General features: G+C 50.1%; 2 protein-coding genes across 7 annotated transcripts in view; both read right to left on the reverse strand.

Moving 5' to 3' along the window:
* Positions 1 to 9985, reverse strand: part of Kbtbd11 (kelch repeat and BTB domain containing 11) — a 22918-nt gene extending 12933 nt beyond the window's left edge. Inside the window, exon 1 of one of the 3 annotated variants that reach the window (XM_026788797.1) lies at positions 9352 to 9985. The gene's annotated coding sequence lies outside the window, so the exon portion shown is untranslated. Of the gene's footprint in view, positions 1 to 9176 lie in introns of all 3 variants that reach the window. The other 2 variants (XM_026788798.1, XM_005366233.3) reach the window with 2 other exon arrangements.
* Positions 9986 to 20996: 11011 nt separating this feature from the next.
* The window catches only part of Arhgef10 (Rho guanine nucleotide exchange factor 10), an 85783-nt gene continuing 81695 nt past the window's right edge, over positions 20997 to 25084 (reverse strand). For all 4 annotated transcript variants that reach the window (XM_026788805.1, XM_026788807.1, XM_013353442.2 and 1 more), the window contains 2 exons: positions 24600 to 24722; positions 20997 to 22683 (listed from right to left, as the gene is read on the reverse strand). In XM_026788805.1, the coding sequence (XP_026644606.1) occupies positions 22166 to 22683; positions 24600 to 24722 (641 nt within the window). In that variant the 3' untranslated portion in view covers positions 20997 to 22165. The remainder of the gene's footprint in view (positions 22684 to 24599; positions 24723 to 25084) is intronic.

Consider the following 25084-nt stretch of genomic DNA (forward strand, 5'->3'; position numbering starts at 1 on the left):
TGCGTGCATAAATCTCAACACATAAGTAAAAAAAATCTAAGATATGAAAACCACAGGAGAAAGAGCACTGGACTGAATCAGGTCCCAAACCCTTCATCTGGCATACAGAATTCTGAGGTCTGTGAGCTGCACATACCAGTACTCATCTGGACATGCCCCCACAGCTGCAGCACCCCACCTGGACATGTCCCCACCAGTACTCATCTGGACATGCCCTACAGCTGTGGCCACTATCACAACCATCGCATGAGTAACAGAACCACTGTCTTGATTAAGAGACAAGCAAATGATCTGTTCTCAGAAACATTAGGTGCATGGTCTCAAAAGACCAAACCCAGCACAGCAGTGGCCCTGCCATCGCCCTTGTACATCTACAGGTGGCCTTGGAGAGGAGAGCCGAGGCATTTGGCTTTCCTAGCCCTTAAGTTTAATAAAACATGTGAGCTAACAGGGCTATTCACTGGCCATGGTGTTTAAAGGTCCACGCTCAGTCAGACTCTAGTCCCCAGGGTTTCACAGTATTTACAGCATGATGCTAGGGTCAGGCCACACTGCATAATAAAGAGGAGGCAGGATTCCGTCCCCTGGGACCCTAGACCATCACCAGCTGAGGGCTATTTGGAGAGATCTGAAGTATCATGTAGAGAGATTACATTTTCACTTATTCAGTTAGACACCAGGTCATGAAATAATAGATGTCACCATCTGTTTCCTCCACCCAATTGTGGATGGTCTTATATCCCACTATTCTGAAACACACACAGGACATAGCTTCATATCCTACAGGACGCATTTTCTACTTTCAAGCCTGAAGCACAACACTTGAAAGCAAATGGGGATAAAGACCACTGCCCAAGGATGGGCGTGTTCAAACCTGGACTACAGAGCAACCCTATCCACCCCATCTCTGTTACAAGGCAGGCAGACTCACTGGGATCAGAGGTGGATGGACTGACAGAAAACGGTGGAAATTAAATGCTGGTTCACTCAAGGCATTCACGGTTAGATGATGCAAGCTGTGCCCCTGCCTTCTGCGAGGACAGACGCCCAGACACAGATGGAATATTCTGAAATCGGAAGTGACTCAAGTGACATTAGGGACTTGGAGAAATAAAAAGCGTGAACACCTGGAATCACTGAGACCCGGGGGAAAGGTACACACACTGTAAGTCTATCTTACATGTATAGCTAGAACATCTGATTCCTAGCACTGCCTGGACCAGCCTGACTGTGGAACCGTCCGTGAGCCCAAAGTCAACATGGAACGTTTCACCAGTGACAGGTGTTACCGCCAGAAATGAGAGGCCAGCAAGGCTGATGAACCTGCAGCTTTTCCAAGCATCCACTCAGGTTCTGACTGGTCCTCCAAAACTGGACAATACTTATCGGTAGTTATTATCAGATGGACACAGAGCACCTACCATGGGCTGGGTACACAAGGCTGGGCACCTGGAGCTGTATCAGGAGACAGACTAAGCTACCACATGTTTAGATGGAATCAGACGCCATGACCAGCTAAGTGTGGACACAAGACCTAAGATGCCATGACAGGACCTAACTTCCAGGGCAGGTGATGCTCCCAGAGAATATGTAATTTCTGCTGAAGCCAGTGGGAGACTCGAAGGCCTGTGGGAGTGAGTCTGGCTCCCCACGAGAGTGGACAATGGAATGTTAAGGGGCAGCGAGATCTAGGGTAGCCACAGAGTTCTGTCACCTGGGCCACAAAGAGACCCATGAGCACCTTTGGAAGAATTAAAGCGAGCAGTGATGAGCAGGGAGAGCCTGTCTTGTCCTTTCAGACATAAACAAAGATAAAAGATCTTGATTCTTATTCTTCAGCACTGCTAACTTTACCTTAAAATCCATGAGCTCAAATCCGCACAGCCCAATCGTAATGAATCCCACAAACAGGATTCTGCCTTTTTGATGATTGGCCAGGTGTTACCTGTAATGCCGCCTACACGCTTTCTTAAATATAAAAATACTGCCTGTCGCTTGCAAAGTGGAAAACACAGGAAGGGAGGTGAGACAGGTCTTTGAGCAGACTCTACGTGTGAAGTACGGGGCATTTCCTCCTGCATCAAAGGACCAACAATAACACGTTCAGTCTCAGGAACAGGAGTGCCTCCTTTTCTGTTCTGACAGTCTGTGTTTGTTCAAAGTCTTTTCACTTGTAATTTGTTACTCTGAATGCTTCAGTGACAGACTTTTCAGTGCCATGAGCTGGCCTACACTAAGTACGAGGTGTGAAATCTTAGACAAAGTAAGACTGTCACCAGGCAAGGGACAGGACAGCTAAGTGACTTACGTGGTTACTCATGTTCTAGGCAAACGAAATGGAGGAAATAATTTCTAAACTTGTGAGCTCTTGGGTTTATAAAACTAAAACTTGGGCAAGATCACACAGTGGCAACAGCGTCAGGACTGCCCAAGCCCTGGCAGGTCCCATACTGCAGCTTCTGGTCAGCACACTTGATTAAAGTAGGCGGCGGCCCCCAGCCAGACTCCAGCTCCTTTGCTCTCCGCATCCACAGTGCCTGCGCTTGTGAAAACTGTCAGTTCACAAACATAGGATGTTCCCGAACTGGAACGTCCTGTTCAGCCTCCACAGCAGGTGTTAACTGCTTCGGGGCCACAGAGAAAACAGGATTCTTTTTATCACAGTTACGGTGTCCAAAGCCACACTTCCTGTTTGGAGGTCAGAAAGAGGAGGCCTGGAAGAGATGATGCTGAGACAGGAAGGCTGGGGTGGGGCACCCTGGCTTGGTCACATGACGGCCCAACACTCCAGTGCTGACACACTCTGGGAGCTGGAACCCTTCCAAGTGTGCTGGATAAGAGTAAAGTATGGAGGAAGGAGTGGCTGCAAGGCAACCTCAGCACAGGGTCCCAAGGGCACTCTGCAATGAGGATTTACGATTATCTCCCTTTGAGGCCAAAGGTCACATGGGTGGCCCAATACCCTTGCAGCTTCTGTGGGTAGCCTTCCTATAGACATTGGTCTCTTCTCTCTGAGGGGGTCTTGTGAGAGTGGTCCAGCCTGGACTGGCCTTTGCCACAGGAGTCCCACAAAGGCACCTTTCATTTTCTGCAGGTGCTTCCTCAGTCCTGAGAGCACATTCGGGACACCCCTAAGAATGTCACACTTTACCAAATAGCAGCAGAGAAGGCAGGGAGATGACACTGTGTGGAAAGGAGCAAGCTGTCTTAAGAGGGCTGAGTTCCAGGTGTCCCTTTCCTTTGGGATGGGGGAGGGTCCTGCTAGCTCTGGGTACCCACAGACTCTAAGCAAACAGCCCTACATGCTCTGGCAACCTTCCAGACACCTGGCCCCAAGAACAAGTGAGTTTAGCAACTTAACAGCACCGGTCTGATAAACTGATCTCTGCATTAGTATTGTTGTTGCTATTCATGCTGGCTAGTTTTGTGTCAACTTGACACGCACTACAGATAGCTGAGAGAAGGGAACCTCGGCTGAGATAATGCCTCCCTAGATCAGGCTGTCGGCAGGCCTGTAGAGCATGTTCTTAATTAGTGATTGATGGGAGGGGCCAGCCCACTGTGGGTAGTTCCACCCCTGGGCTGGTGGTCCTAGATTCTATAAGAAAGCAGACTGAGCAAGATATGAGGAGCAAGCCAGTAAACAGCACCCCTCCATGGCGTCTGCATCAGTTCCTGCCTCCAGGTTCCTGTCCTGCTTTGGTTCCTCCTTTGACTTCCTTCAGTAAAGAACAGTGATGTGTTAGTGTAAGCTAAATAAACCCTGCCCTCCCCAAGTTGCTTTCGGTCATGTTGCTCCATCAGAGCAATAGAGACCCCCCCAATTAAGACCCCCTAATTACTATCATTGCATATGCTCCTGCAGTACAGAGCGCCTTTGTCTGCCATAAAGGTTCTAATTTAGCTTGTTTCATTGGCCACAAGCACAGGCACCCACAGTCCCGCAGGCCCCTCTCACATGGTAGGCCTCTCTGCCCCCTTGCTGTGTGCAGTTTAACCTTAAGAGGGAAGCCTGCTTCTCAAAGGCGGCATGAGTTGAATCTTCTCTGGAAAGTAGCTGAAATGTGCCTTCTGGAGGACTGAACCCGTGTTATCCATGAGGCAGGCGGGTAAGGCTCACTCTCGCCTTTCCTTCCGTCTTTTCTGTTTGTTTTTGAGGTCCTAGCTGCTTTATCCTTCTCTCCTCCTTCGTTAGACTCCCATATTTAATCTACATGGGAAGTAGAAAAAGACAAGATCGCTGGAGTAAACTGGGAGCATGGGGACCTTGGGGGAGGGTAGAAGGGGGAGGGGAGAGGCAGGGAGGGGAGTAGAGAAAAATGTAGAGCTCAATAAAAATCAATTAAAAAAAGACTCCCATATTTAGCAAGTCTACTGCAGGTGCCTGTTCCGGTTTCTGTGATGCTGCCTCACCAGGTTGGCCCCCAGGAAACGGTCAATGAAGAGAAGCACGGGGCTCTGTGGTTCCTTTTGGCAGAGCGCAGCGCCTTTGGGAACTGTAAGCGCTTTTACTCAGGGCAGCCTTGCGGAAGCCCAAGAGAAGGAAACACTCTATACAGAAGGGATGTGCAGATGCAGCTCTTGTCTAGCGGCGTGGGTCCCCAGAGATCCCTGAAAACTCGGGACGTTCTAAGACAATTGGAAATTGGATGGGGTGAGATGCGGCCAGCTCCAGCTAAAGGAAACAGATGCAGTACAAGAAGAAACAGCATGCTAGGCTCAGGAGGTACTGCGGGGCGGGGGAGGGAGGCAGAACACAGGCAGAGAAGGTCGCTTTGCAGCAAACAGCAGACATTCCACGGAGGGCCAGGATCAAGATACAGCTAGTTTGTAACTGGCTGTCTTGGGATAGCTGTGGGCCAAAGGCTTATCAGTCTCTCGGTTCCCTTTCCCACCAAGAGATGAGAAAATGATTGGTTTTATCATCCATGTAGGTGTACAACACTATCCAGATGTTTGGTCAAACATCAACCTATATGTCACCTGGATATCAACCTATATTTCATGTTTAGACAAGGCTAGCACAAAGTCAGCAGACTGAGTAAAACTAGATGTCCTCCATTTTCTGAGTAGGCCTTGACTGGTCAGTGCACAGCTTAGGAGAGAGATGGAGGTGTCTGAGGAAAAGAGAATTCACCCTCCAGACTCATGCTACACCATCAGCTCTTCCTGGTGTACTAACACATTTTCTGTGGTTGTAACTGGACATCCGAGACCGGGACATTTATAAAACATAGAAAGTTATTTATCTCTGAGGACTGGGAAGTCCAAGGACACAGCTCTGACTGTCAACATGGCTTCCGGCACAGGCATGACCAAAATCAATGGACAAATGCCACCTTCAGAAGAGGCAAAACGTGGGAAGTGGACTCACAATGAACCAAGCACAACCAATCACAAGAGCTGGCACAGGAGCAGCACCAACCTCCAAACAATCAAGTATATGTCATCAGGAACCAAGCCTCCAACACAAGCCTTTCAGGGGACACTTCAAACTGGGACAAAGCTTCAAGGTGAGTCATATAAGAAGAAACCACATTCAGAGCTCTGGGACCTGGGCACCTGCCTGCTGAGCTGCCCCACCCATGGGGCCTTGGTTGTGATTAATCTTCACTACCAATTTGACTGGCTTTGGAATCATCGAGAGACACCTCTAAAGAGAAGACCCACCCTGAATGTGGGCAGCACCATCCTTGTGCTGCATAAAAAGGGAAACAGAAGAAGCATGCTGAGCGCCAGCCAGCATCCATCCTGCTACCTGACTGCAAATGCAACCCCCAGCCTCTTCTCTTTCTCACTGCCACGCCTTCCCCACCACGTGGTTCAGAGAGCAAACCCTAAGCCAGAACAAATCCCTTTTCCCTTAATTCCTTGGCAGTTAGTTTTGCCACAGCATCGGTCTCCCACACACACACTTGCACACTCGTGTCCCATGGTTATCTGAGGAACACTGGCAAGATCGACAGTGACCCCGTGCTGCCGATTGTGGTACCTACGGGTGTAGAGCAAACATCTTCCCTCTCGGGTGCACAGGCCTTCGAATGGATAGGAAGGGCTCAAGGCAGCTCCTTCATCCAGTAACGGGACTTAAAACTGTGACCCCAAGGGAGTGTAAGGTATTGAGATTTCTGACCCTCATCTTATGGAAGGGGGATTGGAGTCAGCAGTCGGAGGTCTGACTCCAATCCAAGTGACAAGTGACACTTTCCAAAGACACCTCTTAGATGTGACCTATGCAGGACTCTCCCTGGGGTAAGAGCCAGAGCTCCTTGAGTGGTGGAGTCCAGCTCTTCCTTCACTCAGCAGGCTGTGACTGTAACGGAAATGGCACTATGTGACTAAAGGCTCCCCAGGAAAAAGTGGTCCAGCTTCCATGGGACTCTTTCTTAGGACACGCTCCTTACAGCCCATGATTTTCCAGGGAAGAAGTTGACACACAGATAACTAAGAGGTCCAGCGGCCTCTGCCCAGCCTCCAGGCTGCCACATCTGGCACTGACTGGCAGACATGCCACCCCTAAGACTTCAGGATAGCAACCAAAATGAACAGATGCTATTGTTTAAGCCATCACGTTTTCTCAGCCGTGAGGACCTGAACAGGAGTTATGGTCCTTGAACCGAGGACTGCGTCCCATGTGATGGGAAACAAAGGCCCTGTCTCAGAAGATGGGTGTTCTAAAGGGTTGTGCTGACCAAGGCATCCAAAAGCAGATGCCCACATCCTGCGCAGAGACCACCATAGCAGCAAAAGCAGAAGATGGGTGACACGCGGAGATCCCAGATTCAGTGAAGGCAGATGCCACAGCTGTGTGGCTGTAAGCGTTCTTCACCAAACATCCCAACAAGGCCTTTTATTTACGCAACCTCTTCCCACACCTGCCATCTTCAGGTTCTCCCTTTGACCCAGGGTCTCCATTCTGAGCCATGTGCCCCTCCATCCTGCCTTCCAGTGTCAAGCTTCATCAATGTCTGTGAACTGAAGTCTAGTGATCTACCTCACACTTTAGGGCCTTTGCATGTGAAAGTCCCTGCTGATGCACCATGCCAATCCCCTGGCCACACCAGGAGTCTTCATTATGCATGTTTACGGGATGTTCACACTCCCTCTGGAGTTCTTACACAAGTACTGACAGGGCATGCTTCATGCTTCATGTTTTTGAGACTAAGATGCAAAGGCAGGGAGATCCAGTTGATAGTACCCAGAATTGTGTACCTAGAACCTATGATGACACCACATTCACAGCAGACATCAACAAGCATCACTGAAAGAGTGTTCAGCCATCTGACCAGTACTCACCGGACCTCAGTTTCCAAGACAATATTTAATTATGATACTCTGTCTAGCAAGAGCCAGAACGCTTCCAAAACAGACTCCTAGAAGTTTGCATTTTATTATAAAAGTCCTACACTGTAAATCTTCTACAAACACTTGCTGGTACTAACACTCCCAGTGTAGAAAGAACTGCACAGACACGGCTGGACTGCAGGGACTCACAGGAGGCTGGGCTGGCTTCTACTGGAGGCAGTCTGCTCTGCCCCACACAGTCCCGATACCCAGTCGCCCAGGGCTGTTCTGACCACAGGCCTCCACGCAGGGCGGTCCAGAGAATCACTGCCACTGCCTAAGTGGATCCAGATTTGCACCAAGCTGTTATTACACAGTAAACTATGCCGTTGGTGTTTAGGAAACGTCTGGAATATGAGCTTGGATGGAGCGCTGGCAAGGGGAGAGCTGCTTGGCTCAGACAGCATAGGCAAGTCCCTTTGTTCATGCTGCGACTTGTACTGGGGCATACCCCATCAGAGACCACCGACAGCGTGGAACAAAGTGGTGATGTGATCTCAAACGACAGACCCTTCCATCCTCTCATGGCGTAGTGGCCCCCAAGATGGCGTTGCTGGGAAGGGCTTGTAACGAGACGTATTTAAGGCTTTCTCCTTCTTCCTTAACCACAGAAGACCTTCCATACTGCAAGCAAAATATTTTAAGTATTTCCCCTCTGTACTTTCCTATTGATAAGATGAGCCGTTTCTCGTAGCTGGCACTGAAAATCTCTGTAGAATTTTTTTTCTCATCAGAACCTTAGCTGTGTTACACCAGAAGGAAGCGTTGGAGCGCCTAATGAATCAGCACCGGGACACCGGTTTCTCCCAGCAACTCTGGTACCCGGGAAAGCTCCCTTCTGCCTGGCAAGACTTGAGGCGGGGAGGGTTCTAATACTAGGAGCCGCTCAGGATAAAGGGCTTAAGGGCGCCATTGACAGACAGCCACGGGGTTACTAATTAGAGACCAGTAACTGCGATTCAGTGGGTAGTGCAGGGGTGCTGGGAACCCGCGGGGAACCAAGGAACTTCGAGATAAGCTCCCGAGTGGGCTGAGTGGAAATAAAAGTGCTCACGGCGATGACGTGCTTTTCCTGTCTCCAGAATAGACACTAGCAAGGAGGGGGGAAAGGAAGTTCTTTAGGAAAGCTAAAAATGTTGGCGTGACAATCCTGTCTAGCGCTACAGGTGCAGTGGGCCAACCGAGAGGAACTCTCCAGGACCTGCCCCCACCGCCCTGGAGGGGGCTGTCCCGGTCGCGCAGCGGAGCTGGCAGGGTTCCGGGAAGGCTGGGGCTCCACTGCCAGTTCCGTCGCCTGGCTGCAGGCGAGCCCCTGCACTCAGTCCTAATTTAAATGCAGCGCGCTTTCCTCCTTCCACCCCCTCCCCACTGAGCTGTCAGGCACGTCCCCGGGCAGGCCACCAGGCATCCCCGACCCGCCGTCTGGCTCCATGAGCCCAGGCGAAAAGTGTGGTCGTGCCGTGGCCCGCACGCCCCCGCAGATTATGCGTGGCGAAGGGGACAGACAGCATAAGGGCCCCCGGTCCCGGAGCAGCAAACCGTGTCCACATTTCGAGCTAGTGCCGCGTCCCTATCTCCCACCCCCCAGTAAAAAACCCGGCGCCGCAGAAGGAGGGAGCGGCCGGATCCAGGCCTGGGAGGGGCACGCGCGGGCGACTCACTGTCGCCGGCCGCCCTCCCACGCCCAGCCCGGTGCTTACCTTGGAAGAACCCGCCCTCCCCCTCCAGCCCCGCACCAGTGCCCACCTCCCGCCAAGAGCAGCGCCCCTGCCTTCCCTCCCCAAGGTCTCTCCATCCTCCCAGAGTCCCGCAGGCCGCGCCCGGTCCCCTACCTCACCGCTCGCAGCTCGCCGCTCTCCCTCCACCCCTGAGCCCACCCGAGCCCAGGACACGCAGCCTGGCCAGGGGATCTCAGGCGCGCATGCGTATGCGAACATTCGCGCGCACCTGTACGAGCGCTGCGGTGGCGGGTGGAGGGTGGATGGCGCGGGCGAAGGCTCCACGCACCTGTACGAGCGAGCGCCACGATGCTGCGCGCCCTTCCCGCCGCCGGGAGCGCGCCGGGCTCCTCTGCTCCCCCACCAACCGCTGGGCTGGCAGCGGCCGCTCACTCCTGCATGCGTCCTGCGCTTGCAGGGAGCGCGAGCTGTGCGGCCGCCCACGGCCCGGGAGCGCGTGCACCTCGTCGCGGTCCCGCGCGCTGCCTCCGGGTTGGGGGTCCGCCGGTCGGGGCTGCGGCTGAGCTCGCCCTCAGAGGGCCTAGTGTGAGCCGGGCCCGCGCTCGCCCCCTGCTCCCGCGCCTCCGCACTTAACCCTTTCCATCCCCAGGGAGCAGAGGGACTCCTGCCAGTCAACCGCGGGCCTAGACAACTGCTCCACCAAGCACGGGGCGCCTCCAGTAATGAGACCCCGTTGCATCTTGTGGGCATGACCTGTTGAGTCTTCCTCAAACCCAAAAGGCACCGGGAACAGGTGTCAAGCGGTAGAATGGGTTCCTCCTATGGCAGTCTTAGCTGTTGGACTCCAATGCTACATCCTGGCCCCACTGGAGATGATGCCACGCGTAGTAATTAAAAACCCTTTAGCCATATCTTGATAATGTTTGGAATCTTTAAAAAGTTCAGGATAGAGAAATGTACCAACCGGCGGATGTTTCCTGGTGTTTAGACAAGGCCTTCCCTCCTACTTGGACAGCCTGGGATTTGTGAGTGAGACAAGTCAGGGTTGGACCGGGTAAATGCTACTTTTAAAAGCTTTATGCAAATTATCCATGGCTAGATTTCAGAGGACATTTGCTTTCTTCCCGGCTTTGCTATGCTTGGCCAATTTATACCATCAGCCCTTCTGAGTACAATACCAAAGTTATAAAAACCCTTCTTGTTCATTAGCCAGGCATCAATCTGGGCAGAAAGCTGCAAACTGCGGGAATTAGACCTTCCATTTTCTGTTTGTTATGACACAAATAGGCAATCTTGAGGCTGAGATCCTTTTCATTATTAATTTCAGTTTTTCCTCAAACTTGTGAGAGACTCTCAAGGTCCCTTAGTGTGTTTCTATTTACACGTGGGTGGAGAAGAGGCAGAAGCTGACCAGGAAACAGCCTCTTCTTGGCTTTCCCTGCACCGCGAGCACCCAGCATCCCAGCTCTGAATGCTGGGAGAATCACTGTTGTCCAGGACCATGTGGGATTTGCAGTCCTACCCACACCCTCTACTGCCCTGTCACTCAGGGATTTTTAACAAAGAACTTCCATCTACCACATCTCTGCAAATTTCACCAACTTCACTGAAACTGAGTCTATAAACAGTGAAGTAGGGAACACATGGGGTTACCCCATAACCCTCCTGCACTAGCCTCTGGGAAGGTAAGCTCAATTACTTCCTTTAGTTCTTCACTCTTTAAGAAAATGTTCATGGACATCCGCCCCACGCTGGAAGGTCTTTGTACCTTCTGAGGTCCTGAAACTGACCTGGATTGTGATCCTGATGGGAGTAATAGCGTATGCTATTAAATCCTCCTGCCCCGGAAAAACCCCAACAGCAGTGTGGACTTGAGAAGAATGAAGACACATCACCATGAAAAAAAATGACTGCCCCCCCCCAAGGGCCTGACACTATTAGGTGTAGCCTTGTTGGAGTGGGTGTGGTCTAGTTGGAGGAAGTGTGTCACTATGGGGGTGGGCTTTGAGGTCTCTTTTGCTCAAGCTTTGCTCAGACCATCAGACTACTTCCTGTTGCCTGCAAGAAGCAAAAGTCTCAGCTACTTCTCCAGTACCTTGTCTGCCTGCACACCACCATGTCCCACCATAATAATGGACTGAACCTCTGAACTATAAGCCAGCCCCAATTAAATGTTTTCCTTTGTAAGAGTTGCTGTGGCCATGGTGTCGCTTTGCAGTGATAGAAACCCTAACTAAGACAATGGGTATCTGCCAAAGTCAGGTGTGACTGATTGAACCTTTTACACCTTGGGTGTTCAGTACAAGTGGATAGGTCCAGGTCACTAGCAGCATTCGGTCTCCACAGACTAAACCTCTAATACAGTCACCCTTCCCAAACCTGACAGGGACGAGACTCTCTGCTGCCATTACAGTACCCATTGTACAGTCCTCAGACTGAGGGAGATGGTGTGTGCTATGTACTGAGAGGTGGAGCCATCTTTCTCCAGGGAGGGTGTTCACCTGATTCTATCACTAGCCTGAGAACTCTCAGCTCTACCTGTGCCTTTATGGGGGAAGTAGAAGAGGCAGGTGGCCCATAGGTCGCAATCACAGAACTCTTTTCTAGTCTCGCACGCTTTGGTTGGCTCCTGTCAAATACTGGGTATTGTTTTCTTGCACATGCCACACCAGACAGTCCCCAGGCTTTTTATAAAAAAAAAAAAAAGCCCAGAAGACTCCATGTACTACACTGCTCCCCATTCCCCCAAGCAATTAAATTCCAATAATGGTCAGGAATGGTGCCAGTTACTCTAAGTACTTCCAGCTTCTTGGCATAAAAATAAATAATTAGATGTTTGTTGGTTCACTGAAATCCAATGCATGCTGTGTGAGAGGGAAGATGTCCCCCATGGGACTCCCTTAAGTCTGCCTTGTCTGATCAAGCCACTCCCCGCAGTGCAGTGATGAACCTGCATATGGATTCTTCCAGGGCCTTCTTAAATGCTGTGGCTGCGTGGCTTGATCCCTCCTCTCTCTTCACACACTGCAGACCAGTGCCTGAGAACCTGGTGTGTTGTCATGTGTCCAGTGTGAGGGTGGCTATGGAAATGGACGCCTGTGTGAGATGATCCTGCATGCCATGTCCTTCGAGGCACTGTAAAGTATAGATGACCCCACTCTGAGCTGATACCTCCTTCCTTAGCACTGACTACGACAGGATGCATTCCTGAGTTCCATATCCTCCCGGGTTGAAAGCTGTGAGTGACGGAGATGTGGGTTTAGCCCAGATGTCTGCGGCTCCTTCTCTTTGATACTGCTCTCTGTGGGCTGGAGGTTCAGGTAGATTTGTTCAGCAGTTATCAGTTCCTGAGAGAAGATAACTCCTTATCAAGTGAGTACCGCAATCATCCCCTTAATAAGCCAGCAGGTTTACAGTGTGAATCCTAGTAGACATTTTTTTGAGAATAGCTTTAAGAGGAAAAAAAACCTTAATAGTTCAGATAGTCTTAAAAACATGTTAATAAACTGAAAACAAACTCTCTGCAGTGGGACAAGATTTCACTTTCATAAGTATACAAATCAAACTTGTATAAATGATGAATCATAAAGAAATTTATTTTAAATCAATCATTTGACATGTATGGTTTTACCGTTTATTAAAGAGAAACTCTGACTACTAATGAGATGGGTGTGCTTGTTTATTTTTCCGGAAAAATATATATTTCCACTGATTATTTGATCTTGTAAGACACAAAGCATCTTTGTTGCTTTTTCTAGAGTTGATTGATAATGTTTTCAAGATTTTATTTTTTTTAACCACATGTTTGTGAGTTGCATGTTACGTGGGGTGTGTACATGTGAGTTCAGGGGCCCATGGGTGCCAAAAGTGTCAGCTCCTCTGGAGCTGGTGGTACAGGTAGATGAGCTAGGGAACTGCCACATGGCAGGTACGCTGGGAGCTAAACCAAGCTGGCCAGCAGTAAAGTTTACACTCTTAACTGCTCAGCCATCTTTTCAGCCCTGAGATGATATTTTTATTTTATAATTGTGAATGTGGAGAGCACTACTCCATGTAAAGATGTAGTACGGAAGGGCAGAAGCTGTGTGTGGGGCCAATTTCATAAGTCATTGGAATTTTTGTCTAATTCTAAGACAAAATTCATTGAACAATTTTTTTTTATGAAACTCAATCACGCAACTAACAACAGCAATTTTTAAAATGAAATATTCAAACAAAATGCACTAATTTTGATACTAACATGCTGAGAGTTGTCAGAAGGAAAATACTGGGAGTCTTCATCTTCTGTAATTAAACACTGTTTCTGTGAGAGCAGACAATTTGTACATACACTGAAAACACACTGCACTTCCTGGCATTAGCATGGAATTTGCATCAAGATGTTGCAGGCGGCATCCAATGGCACCACTGGGCATGACAGCATGCACAGTGCAGAGTGCATACGCCATGTGCTCAGGACCACGGCTGCAGAGAAGTGCCCTCCAATGAAGTGCGTGCTGCAAAAAACACCCGGATGCATTACACGTTTGGTTTCAGATGGATGTTTGGCATTTGCACACCCTTCTACTGTTGTCCAAACAGCTCTGTGACCCACAACTGATTGCCATATGGGCTTAAGAAGCTGGGATTTGCAGTCTATAGTCGACTCGTGGTTCGTGAAATGTAATGGACTTGTTCCTGGTCACACGCTTTACACAGGTAGAGCAGTGTTCCCCTCATACCAAGCCCAAAGCCTGTTCTTTGGTGATGAAATGCCACCTTTCCAAATAAACAGAGGTCCTTGATACAGAATACAAAGCAAGAAGGCTATGAGCACCAATGAGAACACATGGAACTCCCTTCCATCTTGATCATGTTTTGTTATAAGTTAAATATTGTCAGTCTGAGGTGGTTGGCATTTTCTTTGGGCTGCCAACCAGCTCCCAAATGAAGACACGGAAACTTACTATTGGTTATGAATGCTCGGCCTTAGCTCACGCTTGTCCCACTAGCTCTTTGAACTTAACCTGTTTCTGTTCAACTGTGCTTTGTCTTGGGGCTTTTTACTTTTCTTTCATTCTGTACGCCCTACTTTTCTAGTTCCTCTGTGTTTGTCTGGCCGGCCCCTGGCTTCTCCCTACCATCTCCTTTTCTTTTATCTTTGAGCCTAAATTCCTCCTCCTACTTATTCATCCCTACTGGGAAGTTCTGCCTGTACCTCCTCCTTCACTAGTGGCCGGTTAGCTTTTTATTAGACCAATCAGGTGCAGGCAAGGGAAAATAGCAACACGTCTTTACATAATTAAAGAAAAGCAAAACGTCTTTACATAGCTAAGCAAATACTCCTGAACATAAACAAATGTTCACTGAGTTTCTGTCCTGCCTGGTTCCCGTAGTTGTTAAATCCCAAAGAAATCACACAGAGGTCTACATTAGTTATAAAATGATTGACCCATTAGCTCAGGCTTCTTATTAACTCTTACAACTTATATTAGCCCATTATTCTTATCGGTGTTAGCCACATGCCTCAGTACCTTATTTGGCCGGGCAGCCACATCTTGCTTCTTCTGTGGCTGGGACAGGACTGCAGAATGTACTTCCTTCTTCCCAGATTTCTTCTGTTCTCATTGACCTGCCTCTCCTTCCTGTCTGTTTGCCCCGCCTATACTTCCTGCCTGACTACTGGCCAATCAGCATTTATTTAAAATATAATTGACAGGATACAGACCATTGTCCCACAGCAAACAAATGCAAAACATGTTTACATAGTTAAACAAATATTCTGCACCATAAACAAATGCAACACATCTTTGCATAGTTAAAAAATAAAACACATCTTTACATATTAAAAAATGCAACACATTTTTGCATAGTTAAATATCCTACAACAGTTTGGTTTTGGTGTTTTGACAAGGACAAATGATGTGTCCTAGATAGACCTTGAACTCATGGCAACCCTCCTGCCTCAGACTCTCAAGTGCTATGATTTCAGATTTCAGGCAAGAGCCACCACGTCCAGTATAGTGTAATTGTACCCATGAGCTATGCCTCTCAGAGTGGTTTGACTCACTTCAAATGGCAGGATTCTTGTGCATGTGATCAGTGATCAGGCAGCTCCAGATGGACATCCTGGAAGAGGGGGACCGCTCTGTACTGCAGAAGGTACAGCCCCAGGAGCCAGAATGCACAGGCTTTGATCGGTCCTATGCCAGCCCTGGCAGCCAAGATACATGTTGTCACACAAATCTGTTCTCTTCTGGTGAATGCCACGCAGTTTGGAATATGAAAAAATGGCTTTGGTGCTGTATACAGTTTAACATAACAGGAATCCAAGTAAAAATAATATACCCATCTATCTCACTCTTGCTCCTAAAATCACTACAAAAACTAATTTTCTAGTCATTTTTAACGAGTACAGTCTGAAGTAGTAAATTCTCAAAAATTTAAAATAATTAATTCCCTTAGATAGTGTACTCTGGAAACCTGAAAGATTACTAAGGGATGAATTGTGTACTATCATAAAAAAAATGGTGGTCTCCCATCCCCACCCCCACCTCAGAATGTAACTATATTGAGAAGTAGGGTTTTCACAGAGGTGGCTGTCAGGGCAGGGAGGTTTCAGACCAGCATAGCCAGTGTCCCAAAGGGAGAAGAGAGAGACAGACAGGTAACACAGAGCAAAGTCATGAAGACAAGAGAGGTTCAGAGAGAGGCGTGTGTCCATGCCATAGAACACCGAAAGCTGGCAGACACAAAGGGACCCCGTCCAAGGGCCCACAGTGAGAGACCTTAGCCACAGACTTATGCCCCTAGAACTGTGGTTTGTAGCCCCCAGCTTTGCTATTTTTTGGGCTACAACCCATGGCACTGAGACAGAAGTTTTGCATCCTGGCTGTATAAATAGAAGGTTCTTTTGTTTTTGTTTTGTTTTGTTTTTTCCAATCAGCCTGGGCATGAACCAGATGACCTTAAGCATCTTGATGTTGCCAATCTATTATGGATTATTTTACAGTTTATAGCAGATGGAACATTTAATAAGGAACATATGAAGGCTGGGGTGCAGCTCGGCGGAAGAGCATATGCCAAGCATGTGCAGGGCCCTGGATTCCATTCACAACGCTGCAAGGAAATAAATGAACAAAAGTAAAAGACAAAAAAAAAAAAAAAGCCAGAAGACTGAATGCAAACAATGAACAAAAGCAAAGGGCAGAAAGGGAGCGACTGAATGAAGCGCACTGACCAGAGGGCTGCACAGGCAGAGGCCCCAGCCAGCGCCCTGCATGCCTCTTTCAGCTAAGACTTGTGCCTTGTCCCTGAGTTTGAACCTATAGCATGCTGTGTGTACTGCTGCCCAGAGGGGTCCTCTGAGGTGACCCTGCCTTGTTTCCCCATGTCTTTCCAAAGACATCAGCTGGCGGAAGGGGACGGACTCTTTCACTCTGTCTTACCCCAAACTGGCTTGGGCAAAAGCAGGTGTCGTTCGTGTGAGAGGTTAACTGGAGCAGGGTGGGCACCGGGGTTTGAAACTGGGCCTAGACTATTTCCATAAACGTTGGCGGAAACCTGACCACTTGGCAAACTTGACCCATGTGTTCAGAGCTGACAGGCTGGCCTGCTTCCCCGCTGCTGTCTGGGCTTAAAGGGTGATGGTTTGCAGGGCCCAGAATGGCCCTTCCAAAGCATACAGTCACCTAGGCTGGCTGCTCTTGAATACCCTCACCCCTCCAGACTTGAGGAAGTTGTGGCAGTGTGTGTATGCTGGTACCACGCCAGACAGACCTTTAGCCTTTCTTTCTTTCTGGCTCCTGCTTCTGCTCCTAGCATCCTGGGAAGTGGGTCAGCCTGGGCAGGCCTGGCCAGCTGCCTTGCTGTGCCAGGAGAGCATGCCCTCCCCCCATTTCCTCCCTCACAGCCTCTCTCCCTGCACCCAGAAGCTGTTTGTTCTCCAGTAGGAGGGACAGGAAATGAGAAAAGCAGCAGGGGCTGGCTAGAAGGACCAGACAAGCAATCTCCCCTGCCCTGCTACCCCGCTACCCTATGGGGCCCTTGCCTTCTGTCCCTGGGTGGGAGGGAGTCCCAGCACCTCTTCTCATGTCTAGCTCCTGCCTGAATGAGTCACCAGCCTGCACCCGCTGGTTCCTGGAGAATGCCCACATCAGTCAGTAGCCCTTCACCTGCCCCAGCCCTACCACAATTCCCTGCTGATCCCAGGGATGCTGGAGACTATATGGTGCCCAGTAGCCTCTGCACTGAGTAGTCAGTGAACCCTGCCTCATCCCCAACCCAACGAACCCTCCTCCCCCTCCCTTTTAGATGGCTCTGCCTCCCCTTCACCCCCACCTCCACTGCCTTCCCCCATTGGGGCTCCTAAGTGAGAGTTTCAGAATGCAAATGCAGTCTTCGTGCCTCATGGGGTGATGTAGGCAAGCTTCCCTTCATCAACTCCACTCTTACAGTGGGGCGGATGCAGGCACCTTCTCCAGGGGACAGTATTGTCATCTGCAGTGGGCCCACCTTCCAGCTGTCAGTGGAGGGCCCGCACACAGTTGTTTCTTCGCGAGAAGTCGAGAGAACATGCTCCTCCTGCTTTCCTTCTCGAATGCATGCCAGGTATCTGTGCTCCCCTTGGCCCGTCACTGCTGGAAGAGCTGGCTCTGAAAGTCTCCAAGAGTCTCTGTCCTTCTCTCCCGGGGTCTCCCCGGTGTCCACCTGTCTCTGAGAGGCTTGTTCAAGAAGGACAGGCTGGAGTCGAGCCAGCTTGGGCAGCTCCTCCACGCAGCTGGCATCTGTAGGCATCACTCACTAACACCCTGCTCTGAGTTTCCTGATGGATTATGGGATTTTAGGATACTGTCCTTCTTGGGCTCCTATAGGGCCATGGCTGGGTTCTACTGGTCAGGCTCAGAGGCTCCATTTGAACCAGACCCCAGAGTTGTCAGGTTTTGCATAGGGCTGTCAGGATTACATGGTAGGTTTCCAGGCAACAGTCCATAGCCTCCTGACCACAGCTATGGTAGTTAAATGCAGCTGAATGACAAGGTGTGAGTGGGTTTGTTGGGCTCTGTGCCCTGCCCACACACCAGAAGCGCAGCAGAAGTAGCATGTCTAGCTCAGTGCTGACCCTGTCTTAACCAGGTTAAGAGCTGGTAAAAGGTTGTCTACCCTTGTCCCATTGATCTTGACAACCAACCACGCTAGATAGTAGCCACATGGCTGAGCCAGCCTGGGTCTACCAGAGCAGGGGAGCACATTCCGAACTCCTTGAGACATAGAGCTCCTTCTTCAACAACTTGTCTTTTACAGTCCTACATTGGAACCACAATGAGTCCCCCAGCGGCACAGACATTCACAGGAAAGTAGAGTTCTGCTGGCACCAAAGAAATACACACGTGACCCACACCAACAGAAGCTCTCAGATGCCAAGGCTTTCCAACCCTGCTTGCCAAGAAATGGTTAATTCTTCTCACAGGGAGCACTGGCCCCGAGCCCAGGGTGACCAACAGCTGCCTCTGCTATTTCCACTCCAGTAAACATTGCCCAAACAGTCCCTCATGGAAAGCAGCAATTGTCAGAGAAGGATGTGTATGTGTGCAAACATGGGTACATGCAGACCCGTGTGCAGGTATATGTAAGTGCATGGGTTTGCACAGGGATGTAGACCTGTGTGCACCCGTGTATAACTCGGTGTAAATGCATGCAGGTGCAGACCTACGTGCATACATGTGGGCACAGATCTTCATGCAGGTGTGTGAATGTATGCATATGCATAGGTACATACCTATGTGTGTAAATGTGTGCATATAGACTGTGTGTGTATATGTGATATGTGTGTGCTTATAAGAGTAGAGAAGGGCTAGAACGTGGGGAAGAAGTCACTGGAAGGTTGATCAAAGCCCTGGAGCAGAGCTAAGGTTCTTCTTTAGTGGAACTTTCTCAATCCCCATGTGAATACTCTGCCTTGGGAAGCTGGGTCTGCAGTGTGGCTTAGCCAAAGGTTGTAGAGGTGAAGAGCTCCAAATTGAAGACGTGGCGCCATGTGGGCCTTCATCCTCAGACCCCAGGGCATATACCAAGCTGGGGTTGACAAGCCTTGTGTCTGCTACTGAGGATGCAGAGGTAAGTGGAGGCATGTCCAGACTCTGGCAGAGAGAGCCAGTCGGGGTTCCTCCTGAACTATGGCTCTAGTGGGCCACCTGTTTGGGGGGAGCCAATGAATAAATCCTGTAGTCACCAGCCCTGACCACTGTCTTCCATGCTTGAGGCAATGCTGGGTACCTAGTTTTGAGTGACGGTCCTCAGCTGAAGGGTGGAAGATAACCCACACTTACACTTCTAATTACAACAATGTATTCCAGGCTCCAGCACCAAGGGCTTCACAGACATTGGCTCATCTCTCTGAAACTCAACCCTGCCTCAATGAGGCCACCCTCAGTGGCAGGATCTGTCAAGCTGGGCCTGAGGACTGCACACATCCCCAGTGTCCCCACTGTGTGCCCAACACCACAGCTGAGGTCCTGTCTGGCCAGAAACCAGCAAATAGGTCATCCTGTCCCTTGGTGGCCTCTGGCTTTCCCCGGGGTGGGCGGGGCTGCCTGCTACAGACTCAGGACAGCTTGCTCATGTTTCCTAGGAGCTGAGTGCATTTGCAGCACTCTGGGGAGGAAGATGAATCTATAGGAGGATGCCCAGGGCTTCCTTGTGATGATCTGGGAACACGAAGTCCTATCACCCCAGACCACTTCACTGAGACCTTGCTGAGCACTGGCTGGCTATAGAGCCTGCTTGTATGCTGAGGTCCAGGTGATGACGTAGTGGGCAAATTCTGACTACCAGGTTTTGTTTTTGTTTGTTTTGGAAGCAGGGCTTCCCTGTGTAGCCCCTTGGCTGTCCTGGAACTCACTCTCTAGACCAGGCTGGCCTCGAACTCAGAGATCCACTTGCCTCTGCCTCCCGAGTGTTGAGATTAAAGGTGTGCCCCACCACCGCCAGGCATGACTACCTATTCTATCACCACACTCTGATCCCTTAGCTCTACTTCATGTCACTCTGATGAGCTAGCCACTTACTTCTCCCACACCTCAGACCCAAGGCCTGGCAACACTAGCCAAAGGCAGAGAGTAGGTAGCTCTCGGATGCACTTGTGGCTTCTGAAATTTTGTCAAAACCTTACTATGTCCCGAAAACTTTGTATCTGGAGGGGTCCTGGAAGCGGGGACACAGGATGGGGATGTCACGATGGTGCTAGAAGACAGTGAGGAGCTGGCCTTGAGGGCTGTGGTAGGTGTCCTTCTCCATTTGAGCCTCCAAGGAGACTCCAAGTTCATGACCCCAGGAGCTGACCCAACAAACCACCTGAAACACTCTCTCAGGACCGGGGGTTAATACTGAGGCTGCAGGTCCTAGAGAGGGGTGCCAGCATGATGGGGCTCATACTTCATTCCCAAGCCTAAGAGAACTTCATGTGATTCCGCCATATGGGTTTACGAGGGGCTGTTCATTAAGTAGGCTGGCCTTAACATGCTGCTTTGTTCAGTGGGCACGGACACACCTGTGACTCTCAGATCCAGGACTCAGCAGACACAGGCCACAGCAGGCTTTGCCATCCTTTGAGCTCCCACCCGCACTCTCACAGCCTGCTTCTCCCAGGTACCGAGCTGCGGTGAAGCTTGCCCCGTGCACATCCTCTATCCGTGGCGCCTGCCATCCGGGGCTGTGAACTTGATCTGTACATCTCGGCTGTCCTCCAGTTCACCCTGGTCTTGCAAACCATCAGTAAGAACTCACGATGTCATATGCCGTGAGAACCGGCAAGTGCAGGGGTCCTTGGAGGTTCCCAGCTCACCCGCGAGCTGTCCTTCACCTGGCTCGGTCTCTGCAGCTGGCCACTACAGGGCCTGGATGGACGGAAGAGGACAGCATCCTCCCCTTTTGGATTTTACTGGGGGTGGGTGGGTGGGGAGGAAGAAAGGCAAGTTGTAATATTGCATTCTAAAATAAAAAGTCTTTTATTTTTATTAAACAAGATGGCAACTAACAGTTTAAGAAAGCTTGGGTATATGTGCAATTTAGAAAATATTTGGCCAAGTTAAAAGTTAACATTTTTAGTCATTTGTAAAGTGCTGAGAAGTGTGTTTCAGGTGACTATCTGAATTAGGCTATTAAAAAATACTCTTAGCCATCCAGTAAGTAAAACACTGATGTACAAACACAGGTAGGGCAAACGGAGCACAGGTTACTCCTGTCCCTTGACAGGCACAGCTGCCTCTCATATTACCCTGTATGTCCTTTGGGGGTGTGGTCACCGGCATGGCAGGCAATGCAGGCAGCGGCTGACTCATCGGCACCATGGGCTGGCTTTCTGATAGTGCACGGACCCGAGCCTCTGCCAGTGCCATCCCTGCGTGGCCGCGCCCGCATGCGTCCCACCGTAGATATCACTATCACTAGCGTGAGAAGGCAAGGATGATTTGGCATGGAAACTGGAGTCCAAATGTTGACGGGTATTGAATATTTTGGCTTAAAGCAAAGATTATGTACAAAACACTACAGCTAGAATATTGACTAAAATGTTAACGGTTAATTTTTAATAGAAAATGCAATATAAAAATGCTATTTGTTAAAGGGTACAGTACACGTATCAGTCACTTTGGAAAAAGCCCCAGTCACTCCCAAACAAAACAAGTTGACTGGACTGGAATGTGTCACCTGACTTTTTAAATTGTTACAATTTTTATTCTGGGATTTAAAAAAAATATATAGGATATAAATAACAGTAGTGAGTCTAAGTCAAATAGGATGATTTTAAGAACTGTTAATGGCCTCCTATGCTCCTGGATGCTACAGTGCCCTGTCAGCTCTCTGAGGCATGTCCGGAACTGACGCCGTCAGCGCACTTGGCACCTCGGGTGAATGACGGGGCAGACGGTAGCACTACGGAACTTTGCTCAGTGACTCAACAGCCACAACGCTGCTCTGCCTCCCTCCCACATCTGGACTCAGCTGTGCGGTGGGAGAAGGCAGAAGCTGTGTGACTGCTGCATGCTCCTTTCCCAAGCGCTGCTTCCAGTTGGTCCCAGTGGTACGGATGCAGCCTGTGCCACTTGGCCTGCACCCACTGAGAGCTATCCCTGCTTGCCACCCTGGTCCAGGCAGCAGTCTCTGCCCTACGTGCTCAGCAGTGGGATCTGCCACACCATCACTGAGGACACCAGGTCCTCCTGGGAAGGCTGCCGGGCCTTCCTGTGCACTCGCCGGTGGCCTTGGCCCCCACACACCACCAATGCGGAACTGGCTTTGGCTCTCCTAGAGCGCTGTGCCCTGCACCTTGGGGAGCCACTGGGGTCCTTCAGGAGGTCACACAGGCTGCTGTCCACAGATCTGTGCTCTAGGGAGCTGGAGCCATGCGACAGGCTCAGAGACCCCGAGGATGAAGACAGGTCACTCTTGTGAGCTGTCAATCCCGATGAGTCTCCCAACCAAATGGCTGTGTTGGTGTCAGTCTGGCCCAAGCAAGAAGTGCTGTCCTCACCGCCACCGAGCAAATCCTTGGGGTCTTCATCCTGAGGCTCGGGGCCAGAGGGAGGGCTGTCTCTGGCTCTGTCCTTGTTCTTCTCAAAAGCTGTGGCCATGACAATGAACTTAACAGGCCCATTATGTGCGTGGTAGGAGACCATGCCTCGCCCTGAGAGGACAATGCAACAAAGGTCTTTAATAACACACATCCAGCTTAGGGTATTAAAGGGCAGGATCTGACCTCACACTCGTACCCAGGCAACAGCTTGGAAAACAGCACGAACACATGGGCTAGTTAAAGTAGAAACACCCTGGTCATTTCATGTAGATGCTCAGTTATGGAAGCCTTAAAGCCGACAGTTTGTGGGAAGCAAGTCAGTGCTCTCGCAGAGGATGAGGTGCAGTTCCAAGGACCCACACTAAGCAGCTCACAACTGCCTGTAACTATAGGGAATCTGATGTTTTCAACCAGAATCTATGGACCACACACACACACATACACACCCCTAGAGTAATACAATAGCAAGTTTTTAGCTTTGGGCATGGCATACTTCCTCACTTACTCTATGCAAATGGACCTGGTTTTCCTAAGTCTTAAGAAATCAAAGACTGATGTGTTCAATGTCAGGAACACAATGCCTACGCTCCCAGAAGGTCCTAGCAATTTCCACTGCAAAAAGTTTTTGGAGCTTGAGAAAAGCAATTTTATAGTTGTTTATTAAAACCAGGACTTCCTGTCCATCTGAGCTGCCAGAGACAGCTCCTGGCCACGGACGGAGTGCTGCCTCCCGATGTCACCGGCTCCACAGGCACTAAAGACAGACACCCAGATACTGGAGCATGGCAGGAAGTAGCAGAAACAGAGGAGAAAATAAAGTCGCCAGGAAGACACACTCTACGAGACTGCCGTAGACAGCACAGAAAGAGGAAGGTAATGTGAGGAGCAGATTGGTGACTAAAACAGAAGGAAGGGTGTGGAGGGGTCAGGGGTGAGTGGACAAGGACGGTTGCCTGGGAACTCAGACCCATAAACCGCGCCCCAGGTCCTCCACCAGGTAGCAGATGTGTGGCCACCATGCTATCCCATTAACATTAGAAAAAAACACTTGCTAATTAAAACTTGAGGTATCTGCTGTATATCACTCCTAACAAAAACAAAATTCAAAAATGAGCGACTATGAGCTGGGGCAGTAGCTGGGTGGTAAGTGTGAATGCCTAGCCTGTGTGAGCCTGGATTTACTCCTCAGCTCTGAAAATGAAGGTGGGGGAGGGAGAGGGGAAGAACAGAGAGGAGAAGGAAAGGAGGGGAAGGGGGGGGAAGGAGGAAGGAGGGGAGGAAGGGAGGGAGGGAAGAAGGAAGGGAAGAGTAAGGGGTAAATGAACTGGGATTCCTTAACCCTACCAGTCAGGAAACATGATGGAACCCGGCCCTTGTTAAGAGGCTGCTGCTGCCTTGTTCAGTCCTCTGCTTTGCAGCTGCCTTCCCTGGTGCGCATACAGCATCTTTATTTCACCTGCAGTGTCTGCACTCCGGGTTCCTCTCCTTCAGTGAAGGACCAGGCAGCCACTCCTGTGCATCTCCCACCTCTCATCTGAGCACTCAGGAGGTCTCCTTCCATGCTACTGAAACCTTCCTGGCTCTGTCCTGGTTGGCACTTGCCTGCGTCTTCCCATCATGCTTTGTTCATGGTGGGGCTTGCCTCTGAGTAGCATCCTGAGGTGGAAACCTCAAGACCACGATGCTGAGCTGCTGCCTAGTAAGAACTGCAGCCAGAAGCAACACTCAGAGGAGAGGTGCCTACCCAGCTTCCTCTACGCCCAGTAAAAAGGGATCCGTTTCCACTGAGCAAAATCCTACATTCTGATGGGAACTAATGGGTAATAAAGGCACCATGAAATGAGTTTTCAGGACCGATTCTCCTGGAACTACTAACATGAGAGAGAGAAAAAAATGGAATTACGGAGAGAATATGAAAACAGTCAGTGAGCATCTCTGCTAACTATCTATAGTGCCCTCAAGACCACATGACAGCAACACACCGAGCCACTTTGAGGAGAGGCAGGCATGTAACTGTGCCCACTTACCTGTCACTTTGGGGATACCCTGAAGACGAGGGACTGGCAGGGCCACAACAACGCCCAGGCTGGTACCAACCATGAGCAAGCCATGACAGACAAGCAGGCTGGTAACGGACAAACGCTGGTGCCCTGGGTAAGAAAGAGAAGTAAGTGGCCCCATGTCCTGCAGCTGGCTCAGGCAACAGGGCTGGGTGGGTATCAGGGGGTGAGTGTGCAGCCTGGAAATGCTTCAGACATCAAGGCCAGGCTCCCAAGATACCACTACGCTGTGGCAGGACAAGCTGTAAGGATGCTCACACCTGTGACTTCCTCTTCAGAAGACAAAGACAAGGATCCTGAGGTTGAGGTTGACCCATCAATGCACCACAACTGAACAGCAGCAAGCACATGGCAGGTCTCCAGTCTCTCCTCAGACTGGCCTTGCCAGAGGTGAGCCAACCCCAGAGCTATTCAAACCATCTGCTCCTACACAGTTATATAGTGCCATATAG

Source organism: Microtus ochrogaster, unplaced genomic scaffold, assembly GCF_000317375.1.
Source record: "Microtus ochrogaster isolate Prairie Vole_2 unplaced genomic scaffold, MicOch1.0 UNK7, whole genome shotgun sequence".
Classification (NCBI taxonomy): Eukaryota; Metazoa; Chordata; class Mammalia; order Rodentia; family Cricetidae; genus Microtus; species Microtus ochrogaster.